This window comes from Heloderma suspectum, chromosome 16 (assembly GCF_057233095.1).
Source record: "Heloderma suspectum isolate Gila_16-S chromosome 16, 16-S_ref, whole genome shotgun sequence".
Taxonomy (NCBI): Eukaryota; Metazoa; Chordata; class Lepidosauria; order Squamata; family Helodermatidae; genus Heloderma; species Heloderma suspectum.
In genome coordinates, this window is record NC_139473.1 from 18,569,481 (window position 1) to 18,591,120 (window position 21,640).

Here is a 21,640-nt window from a genome sequence, read left to right on the forward strand (position 1 = left end):
GAAATGATGCCATTTGTCGCGATCTAGCTTACCCGAAAAACAGGTTTTACAAAGATCCATATCGTTGCATTGCAAGCAGCGGTAACGATGCCACGGTGCGATCTCATCACAGCCGTCGCACGATATGTCCACGTGCAACAGGTCACTGTAGCGAGCAATGAACATGTGCATCTAGAACGAGACACAGACCAACGTTTTCCTCGGCTGCGTTGCTGATGAAGTTTTGGTGGAACAATAAATGATAATCGCTTGGTTGTGCTAAACAAAGGTCCGACTCAAAAATGAGCCGGGCTTCAAAGCCTTTAAGGACTGGTAATAGAACTGGAGCTGGGAAGAGGGCCCAATTCAACAGGAAACAGCCGGTGGGTGGAGCACAAGACCTTTGTGAAAACTGGAGGGCTTCGCAAAGGGAGCTCAGGGGCTGGGATGGTTTCTCAGGGCTTCGTTTTTCCCTTACAGTGTGCTCTTCGTTAACGCCCTCAGAGAGCCTGGTTTGATCCCTAACTAGGAAGAATGCTTTGGAGGGCCAGTTCAAGAGGCAGCCTGGATTAACGGTTTGAAGCGATACCATGAGTATATATAATTCTTCCAGGTGGAATCAAAACTGGCATTTCCTTACACCTCCGCCCCAAGTTTCAGAGTCATTCTGTGCATGACAAATGCTTTGAGCTTCAGAAGAGGCCCCATTGCTATCTCAAGAACACTTGTGAAACGGGCTTTCCCCATCGGGTGCCTTCTAGATGTACTGGGCTGCAACTTCCATCATCCCCAGCCAGCATGGGGAAGCCTGCCCTACACGAACCAGGGAGCCCATGTCCCTGTCTCCTATCCTTGCTTGGACTCTACTAGCCATTGGCCCAATTCATAATTGCCTAGAGAGAAACACACGGGCTCCATTCAGATGGGAGTTGGGAACCCAGAACATGCACACTATCTTATGGAGCTTGGGAGCATTTGTCATTCACAGGATGACTTTGAATCTGGGGGCGGAAAAAAATAGGGGCATAACCAGTTTTGGTTACACCCTGGAAGAATTATATAATAGTTAGTTCATGGTATCACTTCAAATCCCAGCTGTGAAAATAAGCTTCAGATAGTTGCATTTGCCTGGGTGAACTTAATGACTAGGCAGGTTTGAATGCAAGTCTTCCAAACCCCGTGCCACCCAGCGCAGCCTTCTCCAAGGGAGGTTTGGAGAATGGCAACGAGGGAGAAGGCCCTTCCAGTGGGGTGGTGGCTGTCCTGTCAAGGTCCTTCATCCTCTCCCTCCAGTCCTTCATCCTCTCCCTCTGCAATCAAAGCACTCCAAGATACCAGGCTTCAGGCTCGCTCCTTTTTAGTTAACGACCAGGTTCTTTACAAATGCAAATTCGAGGAAACTGGAGAAGTTGCTGGCAGTTTGAACAAGAACTTCCCAGCCAGACTAGCTTAGGGGGGATGCCCCTCCCTCTCAGCGGATCCCTCCTACGTAGCCTTTCATGCATAGCCAACCTGGAGGAGCGTCTGAGCTCCGCCGCTAACTTCCCGCTTGCTCTGTGACGGACCCTAGTGTCCCTCAAGTCGCACCCCTCACTCTCCTCGTCCCCCGAGACCTGGGTTCTCATGGAGGAGGAAAGGGGGGCCCTTCAGGCTGAGCCATCTGTGTGCCAAGGTCTTGAGAAAAAGGCCTTGCCCTATTTGACCTCACGAGGGAGGGAGCCTCCCCTAATTCTGGCTGCTCCCATTCTGAGTCTGAGCTGCTAACTATCTCCACACGCTCAGATTCATTCCTGACAGTGGCCTCCCACATATGAAACACTCTCCCCAGTGAGGTCCACCTGGTGGCAACACTGTCATCCTTTTGGTGCCATGTTCAGCCTTTCCTCTACTCCCAGGCATTTGATAGCATATGGTAATGTTTTAACGGGTCCTGGGATGGTTGACTGTTTTAACTGTTACATATAAATGTTTTTTATATTATGTTCATTGTTTTATTTCTAAAGTTTTAATCTTTTGTAAACCACCTGGACAGCTTTGGCTATTGAGCAGTATAGAATTAATATACAAATATACTGATACTGCAAATATTGATCTTGTTGTTGTTCAGTCGTTCAGTCGTGTCCGACTCTTTGTGACCCCATGGACCAGAGCACGCCAGGCCTTCCTGTCCTCTGCTCTCTCCCGGAGTGCGCTCAAGTTCATATTCATTGCATCGGTGATGCTATCCAGCCATCTCATCCTCTGCCGTCCCCTTCTCCTTTTGCCTTCAGTCTTTCCCAGCATCAGGATCTTTTCCAGGGAGTTTTCTCTTCGCATTAGGTGGCCAAAATATTTGAGCTTCAGTTTCAGTATCTGTCCTTCCAATGAGTGGTCAGGGTTGATTTCCTTTAGGATTGACTGATTTGACCTCCTTGCAGTCCAGGGGACTCGTAAGAGTCTTCTCCAGCACCACAGTTTGAAAGCATCCATTCTTCGGCACTCAGCCTTCCTTATAGTTCAGCTCTCACAGCCATACATTACTACTGGGAAAACCATAGCTTTGATTATACAGACCTTTGTCAGAAAGGTGATGTCTCTGCTTCTTACTGTGCTGTCTAGGTTTGCCATAGAGCTTTCCTCCCAAGCAGCAAGCGTCTTTTAATTTCATGGCTACAGTCACCGTCTGCAGTGATCTTGGAGCCCAAGAAAATAAAATCTGTCACTGCTTCCATTTCCTCCCCTTCTATATGCCAAGAAGTGATGGGGCCAGATGCCATGATCTTAGTTTTTTTAATGTTGAGTTTCAAACCAGCTTTTGCACTCTCCACTTTCACCCTCAACAAGAGGCTCTTTAGATCCTCTTCGCTTTCTGCCATTAGGGTGGTATCGTCTGCGAATCTGAGGTTGTTGATAATTCTCCCGGCAATCTTAATTCCGACCTGTGATTCATCCACCCCGGCGTTTCTCATGATGTACTCTACATATAAATTAAATAAGCAGGGCGACAGTATACAGCCTTGTCGTACTCCTTTCCCAATTTTGAACCAATCAGTTGTTCCATGTCCGGTTCTTACTGTTGCTTCTTGACCCTCGTACAGGTTTCTCAGGAGACAGGTAAGGTGGTCTGGTACCCCCATCTCTTTCAGAATTTGCCACAGTTTGTTGTGATCCACACAATCAAAGGCTTTAGAGTAGTCAATGAAGCAGAAATAGACGTTTTTCTGGAATTCTCTTGCTTTCTCCATGATGCAGCGAATGTTGGCGATTTGATCTCTAGTTCCTCGGCCTCTTCGAAACCCAGCTTGTACTTCCGGTAGCTCTCGGTTCACATACTGCTGAAGCCTAGCTTGTAGGATTTTGAGCATAACCTTGGTGGCATGTGAAATGAGTGCAATTGTACAGTAGTTTGAGCACTCTTTGGCATTGCCCTTCTTTGGAATTGGAATGTAAACTGACCTTTTCCAGTCTTATGGCCACTGTTGAGTGTTGCACATTTGTTGGCATACTGAACGCAGCACTTTAACAGCATCACCTTTTAGGATTTTAAATAGCTCATCTGGAATACTGTCATCTCCGCTAGCTTTGTTACCTTGATATTATTATTATTATTATTATTGATATTACAATATATAAATATATTGATATTATATTATTGATATTATTGATATTACAATATATCAAATATTCTAGAATCAATATATCAATCAATCAATCAATCAAAGGCTGCCTTGTGTTTAAGCTACATCCCCATAACCCTGGTAAGCCTTCCAAAACCACATTATTATGTTTTTCCTTCTAGTGACCTTTCTCTGCTTCTCTGGATCTGCTTGGCTTATCTTGTCACACCAGCTTTCAAAGACTCCTTCTTGACACTCATCCATCCACTCGGAGTTTTGTTTGTAGTCTGCAATTTCTTCTTCTTTACTCCACTGACTAAGAACAAAGCACAAAATTAAAGCTTTCTGCAAGGATGGCAGGACCAGAATGACCATCATCCTGTGAGTTTGCCTAAATGAACGGGGGAGGGGGGGCACCACCTCAATCCCAAAGCTCTTCATTGCAGACAAAACCAGACATCTGGAGAATTTCTTGAGAAAACTAGCTCCAAAAGGAGCTACCTGCCAGAGCCAGTTTTCTCTAGAAATTCTCACAGATGTCTGGTTTTCTTGGGCCATGATGGAAAAGTCAATGCTTGAAATGCAACAGGGATGGAGATTTACATAATATCCTGCATCTGATGGACTCCACACATTTGTTCCTGCTTTGTGGTTCTGCCCCTCTGGATGTCTACCACCCTGAGAGAAAGCAGCCCCATTTGATTCTGGACAGCACTTGGAAACAAGGAGCCAATCTGCTTGTGACCCTAGTCCAAGGGTGGGCAATCAGATTTCATGGCTGCCCACAGCCTAATTCCAAAAGCCCTCTGCATGCGATCAGTTCAGACCTCTGGTAAGAGCTGTCTTGTCCCTTCTCTGGCAGCCTGCTGGGCAGGAAGGAAGAGGAGGGGAGAGGGAAGGAGGTCACAATGGGAAAAGGGGTGACCCACCCACTTTTGGTTCTGCCCCTGCCTGCTGTTGGCTTCGGCCCTGCTCAAAACCGACATGCGGCCCCCATCAGACGACTTACCAGGGAATGCGGCCCTCAATAGAAAAAAGGCTGCCACCCCACCCACCCCAATCCACAAAAGCCAAGAAGAAAGCTCTATTTTTACTGTTTTATGTATAATCTGGACTTTCCATCTCTGGCATCAAAACGTCTTATTATTCATTCGTTCTCAGACTTCTACCGCATCTTTCAGCCAAGAGCCCCTCACGGTAGTCCTAAACAAAGCTTTCCTCAACCTGATGCCCTCTAGATGTGCTGGGCTACAACTCCCAGCATGCCCCTCATGCTGGGAGTTGTAGTCCAACACATCTGGAGGGCAGCAGGTTGGGGAAGGCTGCTCTAGACAACCCCGATATGTACACAAGATACTTTCTCAGCAGGATGCTTCCATGGACTTCTCTGTTTGGGGGATTACGGACTCTCCTGACTTACCAAATGATGCTGTCGTGGGTACTTATGTTCTCACATGACATAGTGATAAGGAGATGTGGTAACTGTATATCAACAAAGAAGGAAAGGTCGCTTGGCTCCCAGCCCATATCCAAGAGGTGAAGGAGGGACGTCTGCACGCAGGACAAGGCAGGGAGCAGCGATCTAAACGGAAAGGGAAGACAAACCAGGGCAGTGCAATTAAAACACGAGGCACTGCAAGGCCACGGATGGCATCAGCAAAAGGAGGAAAGAGCCTTAACTTTAGCTTAAGAACAAAGGATACAACCCAGAGGATCGGCAGGAGAGCATGGCAGGAGTTGAGAGTTGTGTGTGGTGTGGAGAAGATGGAAACAGCCCCCCCCCCCCCCCCGGCCACCCTCTCCCACAAAACTAGAGCTCTCAAGAGTCAGCCAGTTAAATGGAGTGACAGCAGGATTAAGGGGGTTAGACACATTCGAGGAAGAGGAGGAGAGTTCTATCCAGAACTATGAGTCATGATGGCCACGTGGAAGTTCAGGCCCTATTCCCTTCTTGGCTTGTAGGCTTTCTGGAGATTTGCCTGGCCACAGCAAGAAACAGGATGTTGGATTAGGTAGACCCTTTGGGCTGATCCAACAGGGCTCTCCTTAGGTCAGCCTTTGGCAGCCTGGTATCCTCCAGATGCTACTAGGCTACAGCTATGCAGGCTTGGCTAGGGGATGCTGGGAGATGTAGTCCAACACATCTGGTGAAAGTCACCAGGTTGGGAAAGGCTGCTTCATGTTCGCATCAACAACAAGACTGAGCTTTAGCTGATTAGTCCACAATAAAACCTGTTTTGTTACTGTCAGAATCAACAGCTATTTGATCACGACAGGCTATCGTGGGTGACAAGCTACACAGAATGGGTTGTTTTGCAAACCACCTACAGCATGTAGTTTGTGCACCCAACAGATGATCAGGCTTGTTGTGGGTTGTCCCCCGCCCCCCTGACCGGTCGTGGTCGGAGCATTTTTAAAAAAACCACTATTTTCTTCTTTCTCTTTTGCACACAAATGGGCCTGGGCAATTTTATCACATTTTCCCAGGCCAGGGGAATGTGCACAAATGGCTGACTTTTTTCATTATTAATTTTTTTTACCGTGTTTCCAAAATACACAGGCTTGCCTTGCCTGGAGCCTTGTATGTTTGAGCTGTCAAACATACAAGGTAACAGGCAAGGCTGCACTGTATAGAGGCTGGTTTGACAGCTGTTGACAGCTGACAGGTGGGGAAATGGTGTAGATCACCCTCTTAGCAAGGGAATCCCCAGGGCTCAAAGAGCTGCCCTGAAACTTGGGGGGAATGCCCTGCTTCGAATCCCCACTTTCCTGAGTACCCAGCAACTGTTTTTCAGGGTTCCCGAGATGCCACTCCACTTCCCACTCCCAATCACAGTAACAACTTATAGGTTGACAGCTGTCAAATGACAAGCGGGTACCGCGACTGGGAGCGAAAAGTGGGGTGGCATGCACTTTTCTACGAAACTTGGGGGGAATGCCCTGCATGCACTTTCCTACAAAGAACTGGTGCTGCTGGCTCAGGGAGAGGTGGACTAGGACAAGGGCAACCCTAAGGGTCGGGTTCACCCTTTAAATTCTGGGGATCCCCTTGAGAAGAGGGTGATGTTAAGCACTTTCTGCCACCTGTCAAGTGCTCAATATTACTCACTTATTTTAAGGGTAGACCAGACCCTTGGAGGTGCCCCCCTTCCAGTCCACCCCTCCCCAACTTGGCAGCAACTCTTTTTCAAAGAAAGGTGCACGCCACTCCCTTTTTCGCCTCAGCTGCGGCTAAGTTTGACAGCTGTCAAACTGTCAGAGGTTGCTGTGGTTAGCACAAACAGATGGTAAAAGGGGGTGGGGGTGGCATGTGGATCTCTGTGAAACAGAGTCGCTCTGTTCTGAAAGTACAATCAACAGATAAAAGCCCAAAGCAGGAGTTTTCAAATACTTCTTTGCAACAGGACCAACTACTAACTAAGAGGGACAATTACCAAGGTGGGATGGGGTACGGAGTGCCTAAGACTAAAACAGAAACTTGCATGCTTTATGAGTGAATGATGCCCATACTTCTCATTGAGGTTGTTAAATCCTTTCAGAGCGTTGACCAAAAAGAGAAGAAGCTGGTAGTAGGATTCTCGTATTTCTCGGTGTAGCTCAGCCCCACAGCCTTCCAAGTGTCCGAAATAGCTGGAAAATAGAAAAGACAGGCTGTTGAACTGCATCTGTAAGACGACCACTGTGTCATACATCCCAACACAATGGCTACCTTCACACCCCTGCTTGCATTTGTCCCTGGAATTTTTAATTTGAGTGACATTGTGTTAGGGCTCAAGCAGATGAGATTGGATTGGAGGCAATTATTTATTTTATTTATTTACAGTATTTATATACCGCTCCACATCAAAAGATTTCGGAGCGATGAACAGCAAAAATAAAACACCACGTTAAAACATTTTTTAAAAGACAAGTTACAATAAGGCCAAATTTAATAAACCATAAGCTCAATTACAACTGCTTAAAATGAAAAAGGAGATCCAATCACAGATGTCCCACATCATATCCATTTTTGCCTTTAATCTTTGTGCTATTCAAGTGACTACTGTAACCATTTACACCAGCATTCCTTTTTTATTATCAGTGCCACTCAACCTGTGTATCTCCACATTGGATCCAGCCTGCCTAACTTCTTCTCCTGTACAGCCAAACTTGGGACTGCAGAGGCAGCTTCAGCTCCAGCTCCAAAGTAGAGCAGATAAAGATTGAGCGAGAGCAAGAGAGAGCGCGTCTGTGTGTGTATGCGCCCCTGTGCATGTCCCCCCAACACAAATGTGCCCACAAACACCTTCATAGAATCATAGAATAGTAGGGTTGGAAGGGGCCTACAAGGCCATCGAGTCCAACCCCCTGCTCAATGCAGGAATCCAAGCCAGAGCATCCCCGACAGGTGGCTGTCCAGCCTCGTCTTGAACGCCTCCAGTGTGGGAGCGCCCACCACCTCCCTAGGTAATAGGTTCCACTGTTGTATTGCTGTAACAGTCAGGATGTTTTTCCTGATGTTCAGCCAGAATCTGGCTTCCTGTAACTTGAGCCCATGATTCCGTGTCCTGCACCCTGGGATGATCAAGAAGAGATCTTGGCCTTCCTCTCTGGGACAACCTTTCAAGTACTTGAAGAGTGCTATCATGTCTCCCCTCAGTCTTCTCAAGGCTAAACATGCCCAGTTCTTTCCGTCTCTCTTCATAGGGCTTTGTTTCCAGTCCCCTGATCATCTTTGTTGCCCTCCTCTGAACCCTCTCCAGTTTGTCTGCATCCTTCTTCAAGTGTGGTGCCCAGAACTGGACACAGTACTCCAGATGAGGCCTAACCAGTGCTGAGTAGAGGGGAACTAGTACTTCCCAGGATTTGGAAGCTATGCTTCTATTAATGCAGCCCAAAAGAGCATTGGCCTTTTTTGCAGCCACATCACACTGTTGGCTCAGATTCAGCTTTAGATCGACAACAATTCCAAGATCCTTCTCGCTTGTAGTGTTGTTGAGCCACGTATCCCCCATCTTGTAACTGTGCATTTGGTTTCTTTTTCCTAGGTGCAGAACTTGGCATTTATCCCTATTAAATGTCATTCTGTTGTTTTCTGCCCTGCGCTCCAGTCTATCCAGATCACTTTGAATTTTGTTTCTGACTTCCAAAGTATTAGCTATCCCGCCCAATTTTGTGTCATCTGCAAATTTTATCAGCAAATTCCCTGCACCTCCTCCTCCAAGTCATTAATAAAAATGTGGAAGAGCACTGGGCCCAGGACTGAGCCCTGCGGTACCCCACTCGTTACCTCTCCCCACTTGGAGAAGGTCCCATTGAGAAGCACTCTTTGAGTCCGATTCTGTAGCCAACTGTGGATCCACCAGATCGTTGTTTCATGTAGCCCACTTCGAGCTAGTTTGCTCATCAGGATATCATGGGGCACTTTGTCGAAAGCTTTGCTGAAGTCGAGGTATATGATGTCTACAGCATTCCCACGGTCCACAAGGGAGGTTACTTGATCAAAAAATGAGATCAGATTTGTCTGGCAGGACTTGTTTTTGACAAATCCATGTTGGCTTCGAGTAATCACAGCATTGTTTTCAAAGTGCTTCCAGATGGATTGCTTTATCATCTGCTCCAGAATTTTCCCAGGGATTGATGTCAGACTGACTGGTCTGTAGTTCCCAGGTTCCTCCTTTTTACCCTTTTTGAAGATAGGGACAACATTAGCCCTCCTTCAGACATCTGGCACTTCCCCTGTCCTCCATGATTTCTCAAAGAGAACAGACAGCGGTTCTGAGAGTTCTTCTGCCAGTTCCTTGATTACTCTAGGATGCAGTTCATCTGGCCCTGGAGATTTGAACTCATTCAAAGTAATTAGGTGTTCCTTGACCATATGCCTATCGAGCTCAAGCTGCAATCCTGCCCCTTCAGCCTGTACTTTGCCTTTGCCAGGGGGGTCATAGACCCTCTTTTGGGAGAAGACTGAGCCAAAGTAGGAATTGAGCACCTCTGCCTTTTTTTTGTCATCTGTTATCGTTTTGTCATCCTTATTTAATAGCTGAACCACCATTTCTTTCCTCTGCCTTTTCCTATGCACGTAGCTGAAGAAAGCCTTTTTGTTGTTTTTAGTATCCCTCGCTAACCTCAGCTCGTTCTCAGGTTTAGCCTTCCTGACGCCATCCCTGCAATTCTGTGCTATCTGCCTGTACTCTTCCTTTGTTACTTGGCCTTCTGTCCACTTCCTATATTTGTCCTTTTTTGTTTTCAGGTCATCCCTAAGCTTTTTGTGAAGCCACACTGGCTTCTTCTGTTGTCTTCCACCTTTTCTTCTTGTTGGTATTATTTGTAATTGTGCCTTGAGAATTTCCTTTTTTAAAAGCTCCCACCCATCTTGGACTCCTTTTCTCGTTAGCGTTGCTTGCCATGGGACCTTACTGATCATTGTTCTGAGTTTATTAAAATCAGCTTTCCTAAAATCCAGGGTACGCGTTTTGACTACATTCGGCTTTTGCTTCCCTTAGAACCAAGAACTCAAGTACAACATGGTTGCTTTCCCCCAGAGTTCCTGTAACTGCTACTTTATCCACTAAGTCATCTCTGTTGGTTAGGATCAAGTCAAGGATAGCCGATCCTCTAGAGAGCCAGTGTAGTGTAGTGGTGAGAGTGACGGACTGGGAGCTGGGAGATCCGGGTTCTAGTCCCCACTTGGCCATGGAAGCTCACTGGGTGACTTTGGGCCAGTCACAGACTCTCAGCCCAACCTACCTCACAGGGTTGTTGTTGTGAGGATACAACGGTGAGGAGGAGGATAATGTAAGCCGCCTTGAGTTCCTTGCGAGAGGGAGAAAGGCGGGGTATAAATGCAATAAATAAATAAATAAATAGTTCCTTCCTTTACTTTCTGTAGGAGGAAGTTATCCGCCACACAAGTCAGGAATTTCCTGGAGGGGCGGTGTTTTGCAGAATTGTCTCCCAACAAATATCGGGGAAAGAAGTCCCCCATTACTACTACATCATGCTTCCTTGAAACATTGGCAGTTTGCTTTTCAAAAGTTTCATCCTTGTCTTCTCCATGATTGGGTGGCTGGTAGTAGACTCCGACCACCATGTTCCTTTTATTCTTTGCTCCATTTATTTTGATCCAGATGCTCTCGATGGGGCTACCAAGCTCATCCTCCTGTATTTCTGTGCAGAGATATGTATTTTTAACATATAGTGCAACTCCACCTCCCTTTCTGTTCTTTTTGAACAAGTTATATCCTTCAATTGCTGTGTTCCAGTCATGGGAGTCATCCCACCAAGTTTCAGTTACCCTATCAAGTCATAATTTCCCTCCTGTATTAAGAGTTCAAGTTCGTTGTGTTTGTTTCCCATACTCTGGGCATCTTCCTTGGTGCCTGCCAGGCTCCTTGCCTCTCCTGGTATGGAAGAATGTGATCTGGCATTTGGGGCTCACCAGTATAAGTCACCTCGGGTTCCTTGCAAGAGGAAAAAGGGGAGGATATAAACGTAATAATAAAATTAAATAAAAACAGCTTTGTTCCCCAAGCAGCTGGAATATTTATGAACTTCCCGTGGGATTGCTCAGCCAAGTGGCGTCAGAGCAGGCACAGTCCATCTGAAACGGAGCATTTTCAGGTCCTCCTTAATTTCAGTGGGATGTAAGAAGCATCCATACTTGGCTGGATCACATCCAGAAACCTGGAACCAAATTTGTACATCAGGGATGGGCAACAAGTGGCCTACAACTCCCATTATCCTGGAGGGCCAAAAGCTGCCTACCCCTGCTGTACATGAACAGCACAAACCTACTGCACATTTACTCAGAGGTAAGCTCCATTATGTCCATAAGTCTTACTTCCACATAAGCCTGCATAAGGTGGAAGCCTAATTGGTCTATACCAAACCTGTGCTGTCTGCCTCCCATCTGCACAGCTAAGTTTATCCAGATCGCCTTCAGTTTAGGGAAGGGCTTTAGCTCAGTGCTAGAGCATCTCTCTGGAATCTCCAAATAGGTCTGGGAAAGTCTGACAGCCTGGAGAGCCCCTGCCCATCAGGGCAGACAGTACCGTGCTAGATGGACCCATGGTCTGATTCTGTGTAGCAGCTTCTTATGATCTACTCTCTGCAGCCAGGATGAAAAGGTTACCACCAGCAGCCATGCCAGCAGGAAGACAAGAGGGAGAGCAGGGCCATTCCACCAGCCCTGCTAGAAGAATTAATCCCCCATCCTCACTCCTCCCTTCCCATTCCTTTTTCCTTGTGTGTCATGTCTTTTTAGGTTGTAAGCCTGCAAGCCGGGGCTGTCTTGAATTACTGATTGGATGTAAGTTGCTCTTTCTGGCTGAGGAGCAGCACAGAAGTACTTCAAATGAATAAAATGAGGAAATCCATATGCCAGAAGCAGGATTTCCTGCATGTCTTACTTTGTGAAGTCTTTCTGGCAAGCTAGAAGTTCCAGCAGGAAAATGATGCAGGGAGGAACAAAGCAGTGAGGTTGGCCGAGGGATTCTAGGCACTGGAGGATCATCTTCAGGACTTCCAAGATGTTTTTGGCTTGAGCTTTTCTCAAAGCAAGCACCTTCAGCACACTAGGAGAAAACACACATGCGCGCAAATGTGATTATGACAAAGCAAAGAAGGGAGCAGGTGCTGAAACACAGATCAAGTGGAACAGAATGTGGCAGGAATGAGATGGGGGTAGGGAGGATGTTACAGTTCTTATTCCCTCCTCTTCCAAGGCTGTTAAGAATCTCACAAGAGCACTATTGAGTAGTGGATGAAGGTTGAAGAAGGCAGCTCTTATATCAGGAGGGAGAATCCAGAAAGTTATTTGCTGGCCCCTCTCCCTGCTCAGCCTGGATCCTGGAGCTCCCGGACCGGTGTACTACACTACCGCTGCCAAGTCCCATACCCCACTATTAGAACGTCCAGAGATTCTGCACCATATACCACCCTCTCTGTTGCCTAAAGTGGTGTCTGCTCTCAACACAGGTTTTGCATTATTTTCCAGTTTTTAAAATTCTGGCATCTGCTCAAAGGAATCAATGGAAGAAATTCTATTTCTTCCAGCTGGAGCTCTTTCAAAGAACAAAAACGTTACCCTCAAAGCTTTAAGCTCCATCTTCAGCTAGTCGTAATTTTAACTGTGGGTGCTGCTGATTCTTCAAAATTACCCCCTTATATCTCCCTTCCACAGCGTCATCTATTCATATCTGCTCTAGCTATATTCTCTAAATCAAACAGCTACTTCTCCTAAAAAGGCACCTTTTCACCCAGGCTTTCCCTTGGTTGTTACTGCTGTTGGGTTTTACATGCTACTTTTAAAGTATAATGTGTTATCATGTTGTATTTTAGTTTTATTTGTTGTGAACTGGCCAGATAGCCTTGGCTATTGGGCAGTATATAAATATAATAAATACATAAATAAATAATTTAAAACACTATCTACCATATTCCCTCCTCTTCCTTGTGCTTGGCTCCTCCCCCATTTAGTATCTTTTATGTTTATAATTTTGATTTCTCTTGCAATTTTATGATCAGTTATAACCAACTGTAATAACAAGTTACTATTAATTCCTTAGGGGAGCAATCCTAAGGCCGCTAGACAGTGGCTAGACGGCCATAGGATATCTTGTTTTCCGGGAACTGACCTTGAAGCCCACGCTCCAAGGTCGGTTCCCAGAGAACCGACCTCCTGCCACTTCCGTGCTGCTTCAGAGGCAGCATGGAACAGCCCTGTCCTCCACGCTTGCAAGGAGCGCAGAGCGGCTGAAAAGAGACGTTCCGGGGCGAGGAGGGAGGAAATGCCTGTATGACACATCAGCCTCCTCTCCTGCTCCGCTCTCCCGCAGCTAGACAGCTGCAATCGGCTGTCTAGCAGAAAATGCAGGTCAGGAAGAGCGCGGAGGGAACGATCCCCTCCGTGCTTCCCCTGCCCTCATTGGATAGGCAGTCACCTCCGAGTTCAGAGGCGGCCACCTATCTGAATCGGATTGCGCCCTAAGGCCATAAAGAAGAAAATATACCCAGCCCTAAAAGCATAGAAGTAACACAGATAGCCAGTTTAGTATTTGGCTCACTTTTCATGAGAAAGAGACTGGTCCTTAATGAAGTCCAAGATGTGTCTCAGGATGGGATATTTCTCCTTAATGCTGGGCACTGGTTTGGACTCTTCCATGGAGCGGAAGGAGAGGAGTCGGAGCCGGCCACGGCTGAAGGGGGGCTTGCGTGTGGGGGTGGAGGGAGGGGACACGGCATCCTCTTGCTCGGAGGGGGCAATGTCGAGGGACTTATTCTGGGATGCTGAGGCCGGTTCTGTCTGCGGGGAGCTCGGCACCTGCTTACTCTTTGATTCAAAGCCTATCGCTTGACTCCCCTCTGGGAAAACAAAACCATTTGCTCCACAGGCGGCAGCCGAATCAGACGCTTGGAAATCTGCTTCTGTTACAGAGCTTGTCCTTTGGCGTTTGTCTTTATGGCATCGCCCGGATTCCTCCGCATTATCCGAGTCATGGCCTTCTGCTTTGGTCCGCGCAGGCAAGAAATTCAGCAACAAAAGGCTTTTCTGGATGCACTGCTGGGCTACAATGGAAAGTCAACACGTACCTCGTAAGAACAGCCTGAGCAAGGCTGTGCGTCTCATAACCTTAGATGAAATATATTTATTTAGAGAACGCACGGCCCGTTATTTTAATATAACAGTTTTCAGGGCAGAGAACAAAGACAGAACATTTTAAAAAAACTAATGAAGAGCAGGGGAAGATACCAAAGGAACCAATAAAACTGAACAGCCATTTTAACTATGAAAAGCCTGTCTAAACAGAGAGCCAGTGTGGTTGTAGTGGTTACAGAGTTGGACTGGGACTCGGGAGATCCGGGTTCTAGTCCCCACTCGGCCATGGAAGCTCAGTGGGTGACTTTGGGCCAGCCACTGATTCTCAGCCTAACCGACCTCACAGGGTTGTGGTGAGGATAAAATGAAGGGGAGGAGAACTATGTAAGCTGCCTTGGCTTCCTTGCAAGAGGAAAAAAGGTGGCATATAAATGTAATAATAATAAAATAGACACACATGTACTGGGTGTTTATCCTCAGGAAACTCCCAAGAAGTGAAGTGCTCGCATGGGACACGTGTATTAGCCATAACAAGTGGAACCTGCAACAAATTGTTGCAGTGTGTAGTGCTCTTGGTTTGGGGTTCCAGCCAGCCAGCTATGCCCTCTTCTGGGATACTCAGCATTTTGTGACCATTGAGCATTTACTCAGTCCTCAATGGACAGAGGGGGATTTTTTAGGGGGAGGAGGGGGTTATCCTTCTTGCGAGGCTCCTCTTAAAGGTTTTTTGATGGCTCCCTGTTTGTATTGGTGGGTACTGTTTAAGCTACATAAGCAACGACGCTCAGAGCCTGAACAATGGAAATAAGGGGCACAGAGGGTAAGTCAGACACTATGCCAGTGGGTTGCTAGCCCTGAGATCTGCTGTGAGAAACAAAAAGCCTTCCCCTGAAGGTGGAAGAGAGGCAGGGATCCTGAAGTCAGCCTCCAACTAGCTTTTGTTATATAGTCTGCTTCCCTACTAGCCTAAGAAGAACATAACTAGGGCTACAATGTTTAATCAGTGAATCAAGACTGAAGAGGGAGGAAATGAATCAATTAAAACATTAAGAGCCCAAAACAGCCTTCCCCAGTTCAACACATCTGGAGAGCACTGGGTCAAGGAAGGCTCACCTAAAAGTATCTTCCTAAGAAGGCAGCAGATTTTAAGAATGACAGATGGAAAGTGACATATTAGATGAGGCTTTTCCTCTTATGTATGAAAGAGAACAGTTAATTCTGAACTGACATTTCCTATGACACATGTATACATCATCGAAAAAGTAAGTATGTTTGCTATTTCAGAACTATTGCTTTGACCCCAATGTAAACGTGTGGACATCTAAATGGATAATTATTGCTTTTACCCAAATGCAAACTTACGCACATCTAAATGGATACTTATGCAAATTTAAGCACAATTATACATTGATAAAGTAATCCACTTAAGACTGATTTAATTAGCTGACAGCTCTAAGCATAACCCATCATATGGAGTTCCCCAAACATTCAGCAGAGAGTCATATATCAGGATTCCTCTCCATGGCATTCTGAACCTAAGAGTGTACCCCCTATATCATTTCCACAGAGGGGTAATCTTCTTAGTCTGTTGCAGTAGAAACAATGAGGAGTCATGTGGCACTATAAAGACTGACACATTTATTATGGCATAAACCTTCATGGATCAGAATCCACTTTACCAGGTGCGTGAAAGTGTTATTGTAGGTTGGCGGGATATATTCCCATGGGTGTGTGCACAGCACGACTTGCAAGAAGCGCAGACTGTGACAAATACATGAAAGATTAAATCCAACACAATCATCAATACGGCTTTGTGAATGGTCACTATAATGATTTTATGTACATTTAGGGCACAATCCTAAGCACGTTTAGAAAGAAAAAAGTCTTACAACTCCCAGCATTTTCCAGCCAGCACCGTTTTCTGGAGGCATTCAAGATGAAGCTGGACAGCTATCGGTCAGGGATGCTTTGACCTGGACTCCTGCATTGAGCAGGCGGTTGGACTCGAGGGTCTTGTAGGCCCCTTCCAACCCTACGATTCTATGATCCTATGATCTTTAAAGAAATTGTTACACTATGTACTCCATTTGCAATTTATTTCCTTCCAGTCTCACTGCTTACAAATTCCCCCAGCTATGCGTGTGTTTGCATCTACATGTGTACACACACACACACAAACACACACACCAGCTTAGGATTTATTTTATTTATTACATTTATATCCCGCCTTTTTTCCTCCTTAAGGTACTCAGGGCGGCATACATAATCCTCCTCCTCTCCAAGTTATCCTCACAACAACATCCCTGTGAGGTAGGCTGGGCTGAGAATCTGTGACTGGCCCAAAGTCACCCAGTGAGCTTCCATGGCTGAGTGGGGATAACACTTCATGCACCTGATAAAGTAGACTCTAGCCCACAAAAGCGTATGCCTCATAACACATTTGTTAGTCTCTAAGGTGCCACAAGACCCCCCCCCCCATTTATATTGTTGGCAACTACGGAGGGAGACAACAAGAGGAGAAGAGAGCGGTGAGCACACAAGGACACTTACCAAGAGTTTCTGGGTTTACCTCACTCATCTCACCAGCCTGCTTCTCCTCCCCCTCAGTTCCCTGGCCCACGAGGAACTTCTGCTTCATTTCTAGCTGTAGAAAGGATATATACACACATACATATTTAAAAGAGGTGAAACTGCTGTCAAATCAGCCCTTCCCAGGTAACATTTCAGCAAGCAGATCTCATCAAAAGAAGGGGAGACCAGCAAGTCGAGCGAGGTGTGCTGAGTCATTCCACAACTCCTTTTATTAAAAAAAAAAATTGTATACAAATATAAGGAAAAGCTAAGGGCCAATTTTTGTAAACCACCCAGAGAGCTTCAGCTATGGGGCAGTATAGACATATAATAAATAATAATAATGAATAACAACTTTAGCTACGACATATTTCCTGTACGGAAAGTACTTCCTGTGGGAATGAACACCAGCACATACATGGTAATGAGAAATGACCCTTGCATGCGAGTTTCCTCACAGTGTATATGACAGGGGTGGGCAAGCTGTGGCCCTCAGGTTGCTTGTAGACCTCTCGCTAATTTCAAAAACCTTCTGCAAGCAATCGGTTCGGATGCCAGGCAAAAGTGTTCTGCTTCATCTCTGATGGGGAGGAGGAGGGAAAGTGAGACAGAGAGGGACTCTGACCGCTTGGCTCTGGGCCTAACTATTGCTAGCACTTGGCCCCTGGGAGACATCGGGACTCCCTATGGGGACATGGCCCTCAGCAGAAGAAAATTAAAAAAAATGGTTGCCCACCGCTGAGGTTTTTATGATGCCATCTTCATGAAGTTTCCAACATGCATAGGGCATCTGCAACTTGTGAACCAAGCCTGAGAACCGGCTGGGAGGCGCTAAATGACTTCAGACTGCAATGGGGGCTCACGTGGCAGATTGCTCCTCTGCATGAAACAAACTAGCATGTCAGGGAGAAAGGAGGCTAGGCTAACCTTGCCCCTGACATGCTAGCTTTCCAGGTGGAAGGATGTTTTGTTTTGTTTTGGACAGCGCGTTCATGTGAGCCTTCATCTGCAGTCTAGCAGTCCACTCTAGGCCCGAGCTGTCAGTGAGATATAGGCCTGGCTTTGCTGGGTTAGTTGCTAGTGGATGGGAGGGGAGAAAACCCAAACTGGTAGATGCTAAAAAAACGAACAAACAAACCCAAATGCTTAGAGGTAACTTCTGTAAAGTTGAGAACAGTTAATGTTACACAGCAAGGCTGACCTCATATCTCAGGAAACGAATAACAAATGGAAAAGCTTAGTGGCTGACATTCTTGGGGGTGGAGAGAGGAAATCTTACCATCCATATTCTAATCCCATCAGCCAGGGAATATACTTGTGCGAACTCTTCATTCAAAGGCGTTTTGCCTCCACTGTTGACTGTGAGGACAGAAAGAGAGAGAAAAGAAGATCCTTTAAGCTTGTTCCGATCATGCAGCCCACTTGAGGACGAAAATGCACCAACTGCAGATGCTGTGATCGACCCCTGATGCCACCACCACTGTGGACCAGCACACTTTAGCTGTGGATCCAGTTTATACAAACAACAGACTGGACCACTTCAGCCTGCAAGTGGAGGATCAAATGTTTGATTGTTGCACCCCCACAGGGGCAAACCCTCCATGCACATAGAGAAACAATCGAGTCAGAGAGAAGACATGAGCCTAGCTCTCTCCCAAACATGCTATTTTTCTATGCTTAGGAGAGATTAATTCTTCCCCTCCTACATGCAGCCTGGGGTGCTCCTCGTATAAACTGACTCTTAGGTTCAGTCATTTCACAAGAAAAGGCAGAACACACGTACCATTAAAAAAAAAGCCAATTAATATAACAGATGCAGCACATAACACAGGAACACGGCCGTTTTTAATTCAAGGCACACCTATTTAAGGGCCACCTTACAATTAAGTGTCGGTCATGCATCAGACATGGTTCACCCTCGTCCAATCCAAAACTGCTAGCAGTCCAGCCTTCAGGGTTACAGCTATGGCTTTAATAAAAACCTTTGGGCAGATCAGAACTTGGCTTTCTATAGATCACACAGAAACTGTTCCACACAGCCAAATTAGACATAGTTGAAATCATTAATATATGGGAAGCAGCTTTAGAAAAAAAAAAAAAGGTTTGTTTTTCTTGGGCTCAGCAGTGGGGAACCTCAAACCCAAGGCCCAAACCCATCCCTCCTGGGGTCCTAATCCAGCCCTCCAGGCTTCCCCAGATGGCTACGCTCCTTTTTCAGGCCACACCCTTTCTCCCTGACCACTGATTTGGTGGTTTTCCAGCTTTTGCAGTTTTTTCCCCTTTTGAAAAAGCTGAAGTGCCTCCCCTAAAGCTAAGCTACTGGGGGTAAGAGCTTTAAACTAAAAGTTAAAATACGCATGTGTTTTTGGCCCCACCCCTTTCAACTTTGGCTCCACCCACCACTGGAATGTGGCCCCTGAAAGCTTCTCCAAAATGAAATCATAGCATCATAGAATAGTAGGGTTGGAAGGGGCCTTAAGACCATCAAGTCCAACCCCCTGCTCAATGCAGGAATCCAAGTGAGAGCATCCCTGACAGAGGGCTGTCCAGCCTCGTCTTGAAGGCCTCCACTGTGGGAGAGCCCACCGCCTCCCTAGGTCATGGGTTCCATTGTCGTACTGCTCTGACAGTCAGGAAGTTTTTCCTGATGTTCAGCCGGAATCAGGCTTCCTGTATGTGTCTCTTGGGCTGAAGGAGGCTTCCTGCCCCTGCTCCAGCTCCTTTAGGAGGAATGCTGTGGGGTCAGGCACCAATTAGTTCTCATGCAAACACCACTGATGGTGCATGTCCAAGAAGAGGTGGGAGCAAGAGCTCATGTTGAAAAGCAGCCTTCCCCAACCCAGCGCTCTTCAGATGTGCTGTACAACTTCCTTCATCCCTAGCCAGCATGGCCGTTCGCTCCAAACACATTTTTATTAAAAAAACAACAACAACAAGTCCCTATTCACAGGGATATGGCAGGTGTAAAAATACAAATCGAAATAGTCCTGTTTAAGGGGAGTAAGCTTTCTGATCTGTGTTTTGGCCACTACATTTTCAACCATTGCTGTGCAAAGTTTATTCTGATACCTGCCTATCTACCTACCCACCTACCTATCAATCATGCATCCCTTGCCGTTCTTCTGGAGCTCTGAAGGCAGGGTAGATTAGATTCACAAGCAGTCTCCCATCCAGGCACCGAGCAGACCCATTTCTTATGCTACCACAGGATGTAGCGATGGCCATCAATTTGGATGGCTTTAAAAGCGACAAATTCCTGAAGGAAAAGGCTACCCATGGCTAACGGTCCTGAGGGCTCTGTGCTACCTCCAGAACCAGAAGCGGTATGCCTACGTACACCAGTTGCTGGGGAACATGGGCGGGAGGGTGCTGTTGCACTCATGCCCTGCTTGTGGGTTCCTGGTTGACAGCTGGTTGGCCACTGTGTGAACAGAATGCTGGACTAGATGGCCCCCTGGTCTGATCCAGCAGGGCTCTTCTGATGTTCTCTGCTTAGCTCCACTGCACCCTGCGCCTTCAGGACCAGGCTCTGGGACTAGAAAGGCCCTTGAGCAGTGACCTGAGCAAGGGCGTTCTTGGATGTGGCACCCTTGTTATGGAATCCCCTGCCTTGGCAGGTGCATCAGGCATCTTCAGTAACTCAGTTTCGCCGGTGGCTTAAGACACACCTCTTCACCTGGGCCTTTGGGCCCTTTTGATGAGACCTTTTGAATCTTCTGTTTGTGAAACAGCCTTTAATATGTTTCATCTCGCTGCTGGATGATTTTTTAGAATTCTGACTCTATTGTTTTATTATTGCTTGTGCTTTGTATTATTTTATTTGTGACCTGCTTTGTGATTTGTTGTGAAGATTGGCCTATAAATGTAATAAATAAAATAAAAATAAAACAACAACAACAGGGATCTGCTTATGCTCTTAAGTGGAAGACGACTCTAGACCAGGGGTTCTCAAAATACAAGGCACACCTTTGTAGCAAGGTGCAGTCACTTGCTATGGGACGTTAACAGCTCCTTCTGGAGTCTCCTTTAAAATATGGTACTGGGCTAGATTTTGCTGGTAAGAGGCGAGCCAATTGCCTGCTCTTTCTTCAGCATATCTCAATGCTCTGTCACCACCTTTTACAGCTCCTTTAGCTTACATCACGGACAAGGAGCAAAACAGTGCAAATCAAACCCTCTACCTTACCTCTGAGGAAACTTGTCAAGGCTGACCACAGTAAGTTGCAACAATCCCTGCCATTTTTTGATGCGTACAATGGGCAAAGTAATCTTGCAAAAGCACCCAAATACAGGAAGAGCACCAAAGACAGTGCCCTGGAACAATGTTTCGGAACCTGACTGTTTTCTGGACACAGCATCTTCTGAGATGATTTCACGCAAACGCATTCACAAGACTGCTTTCCCATGCCAAGTTCTCCAGGGTAAGTCAGCTTGTGGTGATTCCCTCCCTACCTCACCCCCATGGGAAACACAGTTGTGTTAATTCAAGCCAGGGGCTGCAGGCTTTGTAAAGTGATGCATGTTTCTTCCAAATAATATTTACTCCTTGACATGCAAGTCACACTTTACAGCTGAATTATATATAATATGAGCAGTAGCCTTCATTACGAATATATATTCACTAATGTAGGAGTTACCATATCTTTGCAGCTTCCCATACAAATCTGGAGAGAGATACACCAAAGCAGCAAATGTAGAGCGGACAGCTTGATCAATAGTAGAACCAGCAACTAGATCAGTCTTTGGAGCCTGTTTTTTACATGCCTGTATGAGTCCTTTGAAAAGGTCAGAATTTGGCCCACAGGACTCCTGGGCAGGGTCTGACTTTGAGAAATCAAGGAGGAATTTATGACAGTCGTCGGCATCAGAGCTGATGGCCTGGAAGGAAAACCAGAAGAGATTTAGTCAGTAACAG

At 46.3% G+C, this 21,640-nt stretch overlaps 1 protein-coding gene across 9 annotated transcripts in view; it reads right to left on the bottom strand.

Annotated features, from left to right (window-relative positions):
• Positions 1–21,640, bottom strand: part of ZZEF1 (zinc finger ZZ-type and EF-hand domain containing 1) — a 129,959-nt gene that overhangs the window by 47,061 nt on the left and 61,258 nt on the right. For all 9 annotated transcript variants that reach the window (XR_014786139.1, XM_084822807.1, XM_084822806.1 and 6 more), the window contains 9 exons: positions 21,363–21,603; positions 18,005–18,084; positions 16,705–16,798; positions 13,622–14,123; positions 11,966–12,130; positions 7,086–7,205; positions 4,996–5,157; positions 3,762–3,891; positions 33–171 (listed from right to left, as the gene is read on the bottom strand). Coding sequence is in view for 8 of the 9 variants with exons in the window: in XM_084822807.1 (XP_084678933.1) it covers positions 33–171; positions 3,762–3,891; positions 4,996–5,157; positions 7,086–7,205; positions 11,966–12,130; positions 13,622–14,123; positions 16,705–16,798; positions 18,005–18,084; positions 21,363–21,603 (1,633 nt within the window). In the remaining variant the exon portion in view is untranslated. The remainder of the gene's footprint in view (positions 1–32; positions 172–3,761; positions 3,892–4,995; positions 5,158–7,085; positions 7,206–11,965; positions 12,131–13,621; positions 14,124–16,704; positions 16,799–18,004; positions 18,085–21,362; positions 21,604–21,640) is intronic.